This window comes from Meleagris gallopavo, chromosome 8, assembly GCF_000146605.3.
Source record: "Meleagris gallopavo isolate NT-WF06-2002-E0010 breed Aviagen turkey brand Nicholas breeding stock chromosome 8, Turkey_5.1, whole genome shotgun sequence".
NCBI lineage: Eukaryota > Metazoa > Chordata > Aves > Galliformes > Phasianidae > Meleagris > Meleagris gallopavo.
This window is the reverse complement of record NC_015018.2, coordinates 15,981,630-15,996,417: the sequence shown is the minus strand read 5'-3', so window position 1 is coordinate 15,996,417 and position 14,788 is coordinate 15,981,630. Positions and strand designations below refer to the sequence as shown.

At 41.4% G+C, this 14,788-nt stretch overlaps 1 protein-coding gene across 1 annotated transcript in view; it reads left to right on the top strand.

Moving 5' to 3' along the window:
* TLL2 (tolloid like 2) overlaps positions 1-14,788 on the top strand; it is a 79,615-nt gene that overhangs the window by 30,357 nt on the left and 34,470 nt on the right. The window contains exons 4-8 of the mRNA XM_031554573.1: positions 3,213-3,383; positions 4,988-5,105; positions 5,515-5,693; positions 5,965-6,070; positions 10,460-10,584. Of these exons, the coding sequence (XP_031410433.1) occupies positions 3,213-3,383; positions 4,988-5,105; positions 5,515-5,693; positions 5,965-6,070; positions 10,460-10,584 (699 nt within the window). The remainder of the gene's footprint in view (positions 1-3,212; positions 3,384-4,987; positions 5,106-5,514; positions 5,694-5,964; positions 6,071-10,459; positions 10,585-14,788) is intronic.

Here is a 14,788-nt window from a genome sequence, read left to right as displayed (position 1 = left end):
AAAAAAGCCTTGATGCTGTGCAAGCGCTTCAGCAATAGCTAGGACATACATGTTGTTAGTGCTATTTTAGCTGCAAATTCCAAACAGCAGCATGTGGGGCTACTATTTATGAAGGAACCTAACTCCATCCCACCCAGACCAGTACATGTAGGTGGCCATTGAGTGTTGCTGGGTCTGTTAAAACCATTTTACTCCAGAGCAGAGTTTGTAGTACTACCTGGCTGCTGCTTGCTGCTGGAATATTTCGTCTAAACTGTTTTGTACTTCTGTTCACCTGAAGCTGTGGTATCACCCGAGCAAAGTTTTGCAATTGGTTTCTCCCACTTTTGTAGGGAAGGTATTGCTTACAGGAACAGTCTCAACTTGTGATATCACAGGTATTTGCACAGTGTTGCCCTGTTGATGTTTATAACCCACTGTGTGCAGCAGGAGCTGATGTTTTCCCTTGTAGGTCATCAAGGTAGAGGCCACACAGCACTTCAGTCTGCGGCGGGGGTGTGTGTCTGCATTAATGAATGCTAGATTCATAGCCCAGTGCTGCATTGCTGTGTCACAGCTGCTCTTATCTCCTGAACTTCTGGCAGACCTTAAGTAATGGCACAGTTGGCAAGAACTCTCAAGAAAGACACTTATATCAGTGCTTGTCTGACTGTTTTCTGGACAAATGAGGCTGAGACTCCTGAGTGAGTTTCAGAGATCAACAGGGAATGTTCTGTGACATGCTGCAGATTTGGAGTGCTACTTGGGTTGCATTCACTGTATGGAGTCTCAGATCCATAGGTGGTTTGTGGAAACCTCTGAGGTTGGTGATGTTCATCATGGAGGGAGGAGGGAATGGATTTTGGAAAGAATCTCAGTTGTGTTAGATGTAGCAACAGTACTAGTCTGATAAAGAGATTATGCCCACGTAAACTAAGTATTAGAAAACCTGCATAGCTTTATCTTCCACTGAAGAAATCTTCATGTGTGCAACATGGCAGTGATTGAAAGCTGTACTTCTTAAAGCATTCTGTCTAGGTTTCTTCTATCCCCTGGTGATACTACACCTGCTGTCATCTTCCTTTCAGTCAGGCTTCGTTAAGAGCCCAGCAAATATAAGCAATAAAAAGCAGAATATTTTAGGAGGTAAGGTGTCAAGAGCTAGGACTGCTGCTAAGAATTCATGTAAGAGGTTGTATTGTTGGTGAGGAATGAAAACGTTTGTGCCGTAGAAAGGCAGATCTTGCAGAACTTCTACTACACAACATGCAGGAAAGCACTGGGCAAATGACTCTTCATTTGTCTTTGCTGGTAGGAGTTGTCAGTGTGCAAATTCACAGGGATCTGTGGCAGCTTGAGGAGCAGTTTCTGACTGGGAGACAAGTATCTACAAGACCATTTCTCTCTCAAGACCCTTTCCTTTCTTCCAACTGTGGCCTTTTAAATGACCCAGCAGTACCTCTGTGGGATAGGTGAGTGTAAAGAAGGGGAAGACAGTTCTTATTCCATTATATGGTAACCCTCCCTCAACATTTCAACATCTACCTTGAAGGGTCTAGCAGCTGGTTTGGGCATGGAAAATCTCTGAAAGAGTGCAGCTAGCATGTTGGGAAAGGTGCTCTGGAAATAAATGGAACAAAAGGCAAGTTATTACTTTATCCTGCAGCTGAGGGTATGACCTCCGGTAGGATGGGCAGAGCTGTATGAAGCAGGAGGAAGGGTTTGAAGTTCATTACTTCCTTCTCTCTGTACTACCTTAATTTCCTTCCTATTGTTAAGATTGAGGGGATCAAAACAGTAATGGTTTACTTACCCATATTTCTGCTAAAGGGATGAATGGGAGAAGAGGCTCTCAGAAGCACATCTAAATGCAGGAGAAAGAGTTCAGTGGGGCTTGTTTTTCATAGCCCAGCAACCCACATCCCTAACTTGAGAATCAAAGTTGTAGCCGATCTTGTTGATTTCCATATGAAATACCAAAACTGCAGCTTAGATCATTCCTCCTGGAGCTTCAGAAAGGCCTGCCGGCACAAAGGAGCCACTGCCAGCAGTGTTGCTTCTTCAGGTGAGAAAGGAGTTCCTGTTCATGTGACTCTTTAGTGCTCTCTGTCACTGTAGCAACACCTGTACTCTTATTTCCTTACCCAAGTTCATTTGATGCAACAGCTTGGTGATATACATTGAAGAAGAACATGTAAGAACCACAGCTTATCAAATCCTTAAAGATGGTAGTTTAAAAGAAAAAAAGGTAGAATAAGGCTGTTTTGAAATTTAGGCTCTTCCATAGCACAGCAAACATGAAGTGAACAGCCAGGACTACACTGAGTGAAAGGAGTTTTCTCCAGTGTTGGGCCCACACCATATCAAAGTGCAAATCTTGTAGGCAACTGCTACCCAAGTATATGGCAGCAGCATAGGTACAAGGCAAGTCCCAGGGACTGCCTGTGAACCTGAATGAATCGTCATTCAATCTCTGGTTTCGTGGCCAGTACTGAGCACCACACAGCAAACTTAATGAGAAATCTGTTCTGTTTTTCCTCTTACATTTTTACTTCCTTTCATTAAAATGAAGATGTTCAGCATAGAGATTTGCACTGGGGTTAGAATGTACCAGCTTTGCCAGCCTCAAACATCCCTTCTCCAGCACTGTGCCATCCGTATGTTTTTCCATGTTGACATCTGACATGTGAAAACAAAAAATTACATTTAATACCTTTCATCCTTAAGCATAGGTTTCAGTGAAAGTGGCCCACACTCCTTTTCAAAGGCCTCCTCGATGTGTTATTCTTACCATTGTAAAGCTAGCCCTGCCAGGATAAGCCTTTCTTGCAGATCTGAATGAGTGCCGCACATTGAGAAAATGCAGAAACATTTGGATTTGTTTGACCTCCATCCTCGTGCTACTCTTAAAAGAAATGCTGTGTCCCTGTTTCTGAAGTTGCTATTTGGTAAAGCGACGTGCTGGATACAGCAGGGGTGTCCCTTCATACATTTCTGAGAAGGTATATTTGTGTAATGTGCAGTGATTCTGTACAAAAAGAAGGGCTAGGTTTTCAGAGACTAACTGTTTCCAAGTTCCAAACAAATCACTGGCAAATCTGGCTTTGGCTTCTGGCTTGGATTAACATCTTGCCTTTTCTGTTTTTCTGTTTTCTGAAGCTCTAGGGTATATACCTGAGGGCTGTACCTGGAACTAAAGAGGATTTAAACAGTGTTGCCACTCTGTCTTGCAGACGGCAAGCAGAACACAACACTTGTGAGGAGCCTGAAGAAGAAGGAACGTAAAGATGAGTCTGGGATGGATGCACGCTCCTCTCCCAGAGTGCGCAGGGCAACCACATCCAGAGCTGAGAGGATCTGGCCAGGGGGAGTCATCCCCTACGTGATCGGAGGAAATTTTACTGGTCAGTAGTGAAAATATTGCTCCTGTTTGCTCAGGGATGTCTCAAAATGCGTGGGAGATCTCTGGAGCAGTTTTCTCACAAACAACTTGGGTCTTTGAGAGCCTTTTTCCAGAGACATGGTGGTGGGCAATGGGATTGTGCAAGGAATTGTGTACATAGAAGCCTGAGACTAAAGTGTATGGAGAGATGATTCTTTGTTTGGAATTCAAGAAATCACTGAGTGACTTGGCTGCTTTCTTGATTGATTCAGGGACTAACATCTGTAAACTGCAGTCACATCCTGTGTTTCTAAAAAGGGACCTTCTCTGCAGTTGAAAGAGCAGGGCAGTTTGATAACCACTTCTGTACAGTGTAGTTTTGCTTCCCTAGTTCTCCTCCTGCCAGCTTAGGGCAATTTAATGGCCTGTTTAGTAAGTTAACCGAGACCCTTTCCCATACTTACAACTAAACTGCTGCCAGGAGTCCGTAGAGCCTTAGTGGAAGGGTCTGTTCTCCTCCTCATACTAAAAGAGGGGTTCATGCACTCTAGTAGAATATTGCAGAGCCTGCAAGTCACAGGTGTCTCATGCATTTGTCAGAGAACAGCTGCCCATATCCTTCAGAGTCTGAGAGAGTCTTCTCTACGTTGTGTGTGTCCCACTGCTATAACCACACAGAGTACATAATGCCATCCTTCTGTTTGGGTGACTGTAAGAAGCAGCTCTTGTAATAGTGCAGCTCTGTTTTATATTCAGTTTGGTGCTTTGCCTTAGTTTAATATTCTCTTGGAACTTGTCTATTCCATATGCCTTCTTGATGTACTTCTGACCTTTTGCCCTTTAGTCCTTCTTGAGAGTGGCAGCTTACTCTGTAGCCCTGTGTACACAAAAGCTACATGTTCTGTTCTGGAGCACAACTTTCTAGCTGACTGTATGACTGTTCTTGATGCAGCTGAGTGACCACTGCAGGTATCCCATGTCTTGGGGGAGGTAAAGTGCTGTCACCTATCTTCTTGCTAGTATGAGCAAGGTGAATACCCTACTTCCCAAGTGTCTCTCTAATGAAGTCCTGAGCTGTTCCTGAATTCAAGTACAGACCAGCAGTGTATATCTGTACTTCTATTTGTATCCGTAAGACTGTTCTGCCTCTATCTCCTATATTCTTTGTGCTACTCTTTTTAAAGATAAAGCATCTGGCAGTAGTTCTACTTCAGTTTTGTGGAGCATTTATGTGAGATTCTTGGGCTTTGAAATCTGTGTGGTCACTGCGTTTGCAACGTGAGCAAATCTGGAGTGCCACTGAATAGCTAGTGCACAGATTAGAGCACCAAACTGCAGTGCTAGAGAAACATTTACCTAATGAGGTGACATTTCTTATATGCAGAAGCATTGCTTTACTTAACCAAGTTTGCTACCTGTTTTAATTAGAGCTGTTAATTCATCAAATACAGGAAGATAAAGGTATGATACAGTAAGTTAGCTCTGTAGTAGGAAGCTTGCCCCAGATTGTTATAGGTATCTATGGGTATAGAATTGACTATTGGAAAGACTGTCCTTATAAAGACTTTCCAATAGTTCTTGAGAGCCAGGCTTTCACTGTTTGCTGTTCTTGGATTTCTTTTCCAGGAACCCAAAGAGCTATATTTAAGCAAGCTATGAGACACTGGGAGAAGCACACTTGTGTAACGTTTGTGGAGAGAACTGATGAAGAGAGTTTCATTGTGTTCACATACAGAACGTGTGGGTAAGTGGTATGTACGGTGTCTGCAGCTATCTAAGTTGCAGGCATCTCTTTCATTGCTAATGGCTTTGTAAGTCTAGCTCTGGCCAGAATATAACAGCCGCTTGGGGGTATCTTTCTGTTTCAGATCCTTTTCCTAAGATAACACTTAAACGTAAGCATGCATTTTTACAGACGTGGTTATTTATATTTTTTCTCTACATATACACCTATGTGTATGTGTGTGTATATATACTTACATACATACTTACATATATGTATGTGGATGCATATAGAAACATATATACACACTCATATACTTACAGGTATAAATACACATAATGTATGAAGCAGGTAGCTTGTACCTATATCAGACCTCTCTCTTTCCTAATTCACTGATGAACTGGACGGGTTTATGGCTTTTTTCTTCCAGATGCTGTTCATATGTGGGTCGCCGAGGAGGGGGCCCTCAGGCCATATCCATTGGAAAGAACTGTGACAAGTTTGGTATTGTGGCTCATGAGCTAGGTCATGTGGTGGGTTTCTGGCATGAGCACACACGGCCAGACAGAGACCAGCATGTCACAATCATCAGAGAGAATATACAACAAGGTAAAATGGCACTCCAGGTTATTCCACCTGGCTTTTGGATGGATGGCAATCTTCCTTACTGGGATTGTGCAAAACTCTACTGTCTGTGAAAAGGGATGGAGGAGAAATATTTCTAGTCTTTGCCTAGAATAAGGGTCAAAATAGTTGAACGAATAGAGATTTGGGGCATCCAGGCAGAATTGTTGGGTTGTAGGAGGAATTCCTTTAATTCCAGGCACCCAGAATTGGAAGAACTAAGGGATTTGTTTTTCCCCTTTGTTTAACATCACAGGTCAGGAGTACAACTTTTTAAAGATGGAAGCTGGGGAAGTGAACTCACTTGGAGAGACCTATGACTTTGACAGCATCATGCACTATGCTAGAAACACATTCTCCAGGTGAGAATTGTAGATTATCTGTCTTTAGACAGATAACTCTTACCAGCTGTCATTAGCTGTGCGGGGTATGTAGAGCCTAGGATGAGACCTGTGATCTATTACAGAGATATGTGGTGGCTGCAGCAAGCTCTGAAAACATTTGAAAAAGGAAAGTGCTTGACGAGAGAGGTATGGTGGGCTACTATATTCCCCTGCCTACTATATTCATCTTCTACTGATGATCTCAGAGACTATTTAAAACTGTACCAGTATGTCTTAGAACCTCCACAGATATCGTGTGTGTAAATCTGCCCTCCTGTAGGGGGATAAAGCTAAAATCAGCTTAGAATTTTGGTAGTAGTACAGCTCATAGTTTGGAGTTACAATATTGCCTTCTGAGTCCTCAGCAACTTTGCCAAGAAATTGTCGTCAGGCCATTATTTTAAATTACACATTTTGTTTTTTATTTTTTAACTGTTTGTGTATGTGCTCTAGATCATGGCCTTTTCAGGCTTGTGATTCTGTGTAGTTAGGTTCCTCATGGAGAATTTTTCAGTTCTGTTCCTGTCTCAGCTTATTGGCTAATTTCTGTGTGGGCTGTTTGCCCTTGACTCCTATCTCTTCTATCCAGATGGAGCTCGTTTTCTGAGTAGAGGGCTCAGGAAGGTGCGTATAGAGAGGGGGAAATGAACATAAATTTATGTCCTGAATTTGGAACGAGAACTACTGGATGACCAACTCTATTTTGCTACATTATTTGGAGGTTTTCCAAAAAAACAAAATAGAAGCTTTCTTCCCTACGTACCTCAAGTAAAGGAGATGAGAAGCAGAGCTCAAGTATTTACTCTGAATAAATTTTCTTGCTAATTTTAAATGCATCTTTGGGGCTTTTAAAATCTTCTTATTTGCCAGTTGTATGGCAGTACTAAGCCTAATGTTTCGTGCTTTTGTTTCTGAAACTTTGCGTCAACCATGAGAAAATATCAAACTTGCTGAAGTACTGCTTGTTATGGCAGGGAGAGATGGTGGTTGGGCAAAGATGTACTGCTGTCTTCTGAGATTTCTTTGGATCAGATACCCAAAGCAAATGATTTTATTTCCCTTGAGGCATCTGATGGACTGCCCCAGCATTTGCTGGACTCTAAATAGATGGAATTGTCTTGCACAAAAGCAGGATTAAGTTATTACTGCCATTTATATTGTGGATGCCTTTGAGTCTGTCTCTCTTGAAAACCAGGGTCCTTCAGAACACTGCTGGCCAAAAATGGATACAAATGGCAAGCGTTCTTCTAAATTTAAATTGATGCTTAATAGGATTTTTAAGTCTGTTTTCTTTAAATCTTTTGTCTCTGTGACCCACCCTCACCCCAGTAACAGTCTTTGTGCAGTAATTGAACTGAGCACTAAATGCATCTGTGGGCTGATTGTGCTTTCAGAGTAAATAGGCACTTCTGGTAACAGGCTTTTACTTAACCAAAACCTGTCTTGAGATCTACTGCCCCAGGCAAATTATGCTTTCTTTGACCAATGAGCATGGATACAGATTTGTGAACGTGTGCATGTCTCTTCACCTTACTGAGTTTTGCAGGTGCTGGCCAATTGCAGCTAACAAAGACATAGGACCCACGAAGATGCTAAGTTCCAGCAAAGTTCGTTATGGCTAATGGCTAGATATGGGAGACAGTCTCTCTATGACACTTCTAAGGAAAGGACTGTAGCAGGTGTGTGAATAGTTCAGAAGGCTACGGAGAGTTCACATGGGGGAAAAAAGATGGTACAAGTTCTCTGCTGGTGGAGAACAACATATGGATGAGGACCAGGTGACAGAGTTATGAATCATATGGCACGAGAAGCTCTAAAGCTGAATCTGTGACTCACCGAAGCAGCTCTTACACTGCAGTCAGCACAACCTTGTTGCTTATAAGTTCTGGTGAACAGTGATAACAAATCATAAGGCCTTTTTCATTGTTCAATACTGCCCCAAATCCTAGGATGTTTTTATTCTTTCTGTTGTGGACATGAAGTTTAGATACAGTTTTTCTGGGACATGATGATCCCTATCAGTGGAAGTTGCTTACAGTGGTACTATTGAGAATTGCTGCAGGAGTAACTTATAGTTTTCCATTCAAAGCGATGTTTATCACTTGCATCTGTGATGGGTGAAGAGTATAGTCTTAAAGGCTGTAATGACAGCAGGAACAAGTTTTTGCCATGATACTTCTGGGTTAGAAAGCTGCCTGTTTTACAAAGTGTGGCTACAGGCTTATATTTTCTGGTGCATTCTTTACAAATATGGAAGCAAATTGTTTAATTTTACTATCTCTTAAAATTTCTATTATCACTGTCAAGACCTACAAATGGCAGTTTAACACTAGGGAAGTTTAAACCTCTACAGACTCCATAGCAAACAGTGGTTTGCTTTAGTCCGTTAGGCCTGGCACTCATCAAATGCGCGACCTCTTATTAATAGTGTTGCTAGCCCCAAGGGGCTTATTTGGACAGCATCGTACTGCTGTGACCTATGTGGTCTAGGACAGAAAGGTTCTCTCTTGTTATCAGTTCTGTTGTTTGTAAAATGGTAAGAACTATATTTAGTGCCTCCTACTTTGGAGTCATGTTTGGCAATAATGCTTGTTTAGGGAGTAGACAATTCAGTTGGTGGAAACTATGAAACCTAAAATCTTGCTGCCCCAGCCCAAGTTACAGCCATCCAGAAAAAAATATTTGGCAGATAATCTGAAATTGAGTTATTTGCGGTGTGTGAGCAATACCCTAGATGTATACAGTGACTGGGAAGCAGGAGGTTATGTATATGCAGTTGTGAGGGCCATAATAGTCAAAAGAATGAAAGGTTTACCTTCACAAGTGGTGGTTACTCTTACATTTTGTCAGTCTTTCCTGGGTGAGCCTGGAAATCAGCAGGAAGCATTTCACCTGCCTCAGAAGTACATCCCTGCCAAATGTGAAGTTCTTCTCTGAACTCCTGAGGAGGCTTGAAAATGTAACATGAGCAAAACAACCTGACTCTGTGTTCTTGTTGCTCCTGGAATTGGAGGATTTATTTCTGATAAAGAAATTCAGACTGAAGTATACAGCTGGCATTTAGAATGCAAGACTGAATTTGTCAATCAAAACTTGATGTACTTCAGAGCTTGCAAGTACTGCTTTATAGTTAGATCAGGAATTTTCTTACTACTGGAAAAAAGCTCCTTCCATGACTTTTTTTTTTTAAGTAGATTAAATTCTTTCCCTTCTATTTCTTCTGTCAATTTGCATATTTACAAAATACATTTATCCATAAAGTGTTTCTTGACACTTTCTGTTCAAGATTACTGATGACAGCTTTGGACAGCTGTGATCCAAAAAGTCCACTTACAGTATTTATTTAAAATTAAAGCAAAAACTCTCACAAGCTTTATTTTCTTGAGGTTCTCACTCAGCTGAGCAGCCCAATGAACCAAATTGCTTGTCTGCTTAGAGCTCAGCTCACACTTTTGAAGACTCTAGTATCAGGACTTGCAGCACTAAAATTACTGCCCATACTGTCCCACTGGGCTCTATGGACAACAGTATCCTTTCTGTCAGAAAGAAGTCTGCCTCAAGGAGCCAACATCAAAGCTTCAAAATCTGTTAGCATTAGCACTGTCAGGGTTGTTAAGTATTCAGGAGTACAGTGAAATGTTTCCTATGGACTGGACACCCTGATCACTAGAGCTTAGATTTTTACCAACCTGGCATTCCATTTTCTGATTACTCCCTCTCAGATTAGCTGTGCAGTTTTAATGATGTCTCTCATGTGCAAGCTCTTGTTTGTGTGCACTGACTCTGCATTTTGATGGAAGTGAGGCCTGAACTTAAATCCTCGATTGGACTGAGATCAGAAGTGCAGTAGACAGCTCCTGAGTATGAAGCAAGGGAAAAAAGGCAGAGACAAATGGAGTTATTAGTCTGGCAACTCATGCAGAACAAAGGTAGAGCACTTGATCTATTTCTTGTCTGTGGTAACCACAGCCATTGCCAGTTCAGCCTCACCTGCTACCAAACAAACTTCCTTTCCCTCTGCTCGTCCAGTCTGCACTTTGGCTTAGTCAGATGTGTCATGAACCTTCTGCAAGAATATTTGCCTTTTCTCATTCATGGCAATAAATGTGTCCATTCTGAAACAGCAATCAGTGGCAATCCTATATATCAGAGATTTGTTTTGCAAGGCTTGCAAGATTTGCTTGTATGTTGGGAAGCTATCTGCTGTAGGCTGATGACCACCTCAAGACATACGTTTATCATAATCTGCCTTACTCTTACTTGTTAGCATGGGATATGTGCTCAAAGAAGACCTGCAAGGATGGCTTTGTGTTCATCATGTTGCTTTCCCAACTTCACTACTCTTTGTCTCTCTGCTCTTCCCTTTAGAGGGGTTTTCCTCGACACCATCCTTCCCCGTCGTGATGATAATGGAGTCCGGCCAACTATTGGTCAGCGTGTTCGCCTGAGTCAGGGAGACATTGCTCAGGCAAGGAAGTTGTACAAGTGCCCAGGTAAATATGGCTTGTGGGAAGGGCTACAGCTTTAGTGTAGACACAGTTTGTCTGGAAAGCAATGAAAATCAAGAGCACCTTTGGTGAAAGGACTCAGGAATTGTTGGCCATCAAATGCTTTAAGCTGAAGGTGTGGAAGAACTGCACTTGCTTAACATGGCTCTTGTTGTTAGTATTTTGCTTGTATTCTTGTTTGGTTAGGGCTTTAGTTTTCTCCAGTGTTCTCTACTGAAACTTTGTGAGAGAAGTGTAGAGTAGCTGCAGTATTAGCATTTTGCTAGTGTTTTCATATAAATATCCTGTCTAGAATTAAGGGTATAGGCTCTGTTTGTAGAAAATGAAATTGATATGTAAGACCACAGACAGCTGGTCAGAAGGAGTTAGCAAAATGGCAAAGGATTTTCTGATAAACTTAGGTCTCTGCACACCAACCCTCAAAATTCTGTCTTTCTATACACATGCTCTCCGAAGGGAGAGCGTTATTGAAACCTTAAGTGATTATGGTGTGCTGCACTAAAGCTTTGGGTATGACATGGAAGCTCAAAGATGCGAGACTAGTTGCTGCAAGTGGTTACTTTGGGCTGCTCAAGGAAGGATTGTATCCCTCTTTCTGCTCCAAAAGAGGTAGTAATCTCAGAAGAGCTTTGGTAGACAACCCATCTAGTTATATCTGACTACTGAAGACTGTAGTCTGAGTCTTGCTTTATCCAGAGTCAGCAAAGATTAGCAAAAAGAGTAATCTCTGAGAATAGAAGGATCCTTTTAAATTGAAGATAATAGACAGTAGGCGTTTATGCAACAGTTATGGATGAATAGATTAAAAAAAGAAAACTGGCTGACTTCTCTGAAATCTAGACTTAAGGATGTGCAGAGTATGAAGATATAAATAGAAGATTTGAGGAATGATCACACCTGTCTAGCACCTGTGTCAAGGATTGTAGCAACTGAGAATGGAGAAAGCATGGAAGGTATGATGATAGGAGGGGGTAAATGTAGAAAGCACGGAGTTTCTGCTGGTAGTGGAACACGCATGAGAAGATATTTGATAATAGTTGCCCTAGTTTTGCAGTATGACTCTAACATTTGTAATAATGTAGGGAAGGAAAAAAAGACATTTGCAAACATTGCCCAGGAGTTTGGCCACCACATTGATGTGGCGTCACTTGATCATAAACATTTTCTAAATCAGTTTATGATAAGCAGAACAAAATATTGATCTATGTGGAGTAAACATATATTAGGGACAGGGGAGAAGGTGATGGGTAGGAGAGCAAGGTTTTACTGATATACAGAGGCATATTTTAGGATCATAGAAACATCAAGTTTGGAAAAGACCTCCAAGATCATGTAGTCCAACTGTCCATCTACAACCCATGTTTCCTCACTAAACCATGTCCCTCAGTATCACATCAAAACTGTTCTTGAACACTTACAGGGATGGTGACTCAGCCACCTCACTGGGCAGCCCATGCCAATGCCTGACTACTCTTTCAGAGAAGAAATTTTTCCTAATATCCAACCTGAACTTCCCCTGGCACAACTTAAAGCCATTTCTTCTTCACGTAGTCCTATCACTATTGGAGAAAAGGCCAATCCTCACCTCATCACAACCTCTTTTCAGGGAGTTATAGAGAGCAATAAGGTCTCCCCTGAGCTTCCTCTTCTTCAGACTAAATAACCTCATTTCTTTCAGCTCATAAGACTTGTGCTCCAGATCTCTCATCAACTCTGCCCTTCTCTGGACACACTGCAGAGCCTCAATGTTTTTCTTGCAGTGGGGAGCCCAAAATTAGATGTGGTACTTGAGGTGCAGCCTCAGCAGTGCTGGGTACATGAGGATGCTCACTACCTTGCTCCTGCTGGCTACACTGTTTCTGATACAAGCCAGGATGCCATTGGCCTTCTTGGCAACTTGTGCACTCTGCTGCCTCATGTTCAGCTGAGCACTGACCAACACCCACAGGTCCATTTCCTATACAGTCTTCCAGCCACTCTGTCCCAAGTCTGTAGTGTTGCCATGAGCAATGCTTAAGTGAGCAGCTGGCTAGCACTGAATTATTCACAAAGCTATGGAAACTGGCCTATAATTGATAGTGCACGTCCTCCTCTTCTCTGTATCCAGGTACAGTCAGAAAGTATGAGTTCATTAGGGCCTACAATAAATTCTGAGGCACAGCAATACTTCAGGGACTGTGATGTTTGGGAATCACTGTTTAGTTTATAGTGACAGGTATAACTTTTCTAGGTATACTAGTCCTAACTAGCAATTCTTTCTTTATATAACTCTTTTCTCAAGTGTGTAGTTGGAGATGTAGCTCTAAGGAAATTATCTTCTTCTTCTCAGAGATGTATTTCTAAGAAAACTATCTCCTTTTACTTTAGGGATTGAGTTGTTTGAATACTTGAAAAAAAAAATAAAAAATTAGAGATATCTTGCACTGTTTTTCTCTGAGCCAGATTTACTCAAATCAGGCTTCTCACTTAATCTGTAGTCAGTTCTTCCAGCTCAGATTTCTTGAGGCAAACTGAAAAGCTACTTTTGGCCTGAGGTTAAAGTCAAACTAAAAGCTATGAAGCAACTTTTTTTTTTTAAATGAGGACCCTTCTGAGTTTCAAATTTTCTGCTTGCAGAGTAAAACATTTATACTCTTTCCCCCCCTTCTCCCACAAAACTTAGCAAGAGTTATTGCAGTTCAGAAAATACTTGACAGAATAATGATCAGAGCTTTAAGCCCTTGAAACCAATTTTCTGCAAATGTCTATTGCTTTATTTGGAACAAAATTTATAAGCAAACTTCTTTTGAAGATAAATGGTACAGTATTTTTGATGAAATAGACACTGCAACTGCAGTTTGAATCTGTAGTTTGGAAAAAAAGGTTCTTCAAAGCTCAGGAGTTAAAACCCAAAGGACTTCAGTTGTATGTCTTTGCGGGATCTGACTGAGATTCTTGGGTAAGGAAACTCTGTTCAATAGCCAAGCTGAGGATTTTAAGGTGAAACATGATCACTTAATCCAGAAGCTGAATGGCAGAAGGTTTTCCATGTAGTAGGAGTGTTTGAGAACTCCCACAAGAAGAACTAGAAATGATGTAAGAAGAGCTAAAAGTGTGTACTTGTATGAACCAGAATGGCTTGCTTATTAAAAGAGATGTGGCTCTCCAACTCATTAGGTTTGTGGCCCCTATGTTTAGGGCTGTCTTAGCTTTTCCATTCTAAAACCCTGCTGCTTTAAATTGCTCTTAATTTCCCAAAGCTTACAGCTGCTGGGTTGTGCCAAGCCAGGTGAAACCAGAGGAAATTACTGAAGGTATTTCTGAAAGGAAATAGCAGTAAATGCTAGTTTTGGTATGGCAGCACAGTTGAGGATTGGATGAATGTATTCACTCCAGAAGACTTTAAAACGGCCTGTTCTAGTGCTAAAGAAAACAGGTCTGTATGGATGTTCTAACTGCACGGGAATGGTTAAGCATTTCATTGAGTATGGTCATGCATTATGTCATCCCATCCAATCCTCTGTGCAGTATCAAAAAGTTTTGCCAGTAAGCTTACAAGCAGAGAAAGTGCCTGTCTTTCTACTTCATTTGCAAACGAGTTTTGTTGTATTTGACTCTTCCATTCTGGATTTCACCTCTGTTCCTTTCTAGTAGCTTAGATGTGCAACAGACTCTTCATCATATATGAAAACCACGTTAGCTTCTTGGATCCCAGAAGCACCGAACTATAGTCGTACTGGATCTATCAGCTTATTTGATACTAAGAGAAGTAAATCTATATTACTTATTGATATCCACTACAAAAGACTATGTTCTGTGCTTACATGTACATTGTTCCTTAGTATTCTACTCCCTCCTACGCGTATGGGCAGTTGCCCTCCTCTGCTCTGAATGGCCAGCGTCTCCCAGCATGCATGGTGTGTCTCTGAGGTTCTGCAAAGTTCAGATAGTTAGCAAGGTTTCATTTCATGATGCTTTAGCAGAGTAGTATTTGGTAGTAAATATGTTAGTACCTTCTCCATAATTACACTATTGCGCATTTTTGCCAGTTACTGTGCAAATACATTTAAGAGAACTAAGTCAGGGCTGGGAAACCTTCACTGTGGTTCTGGGCTGACTATCTTCTTTATCATTTGCTATTGTGGTAATATAGTGTATTTCACAGTTTCCTTATCTTATGGGGGACAGCTTTGCTTGGATTTTTTTTTTT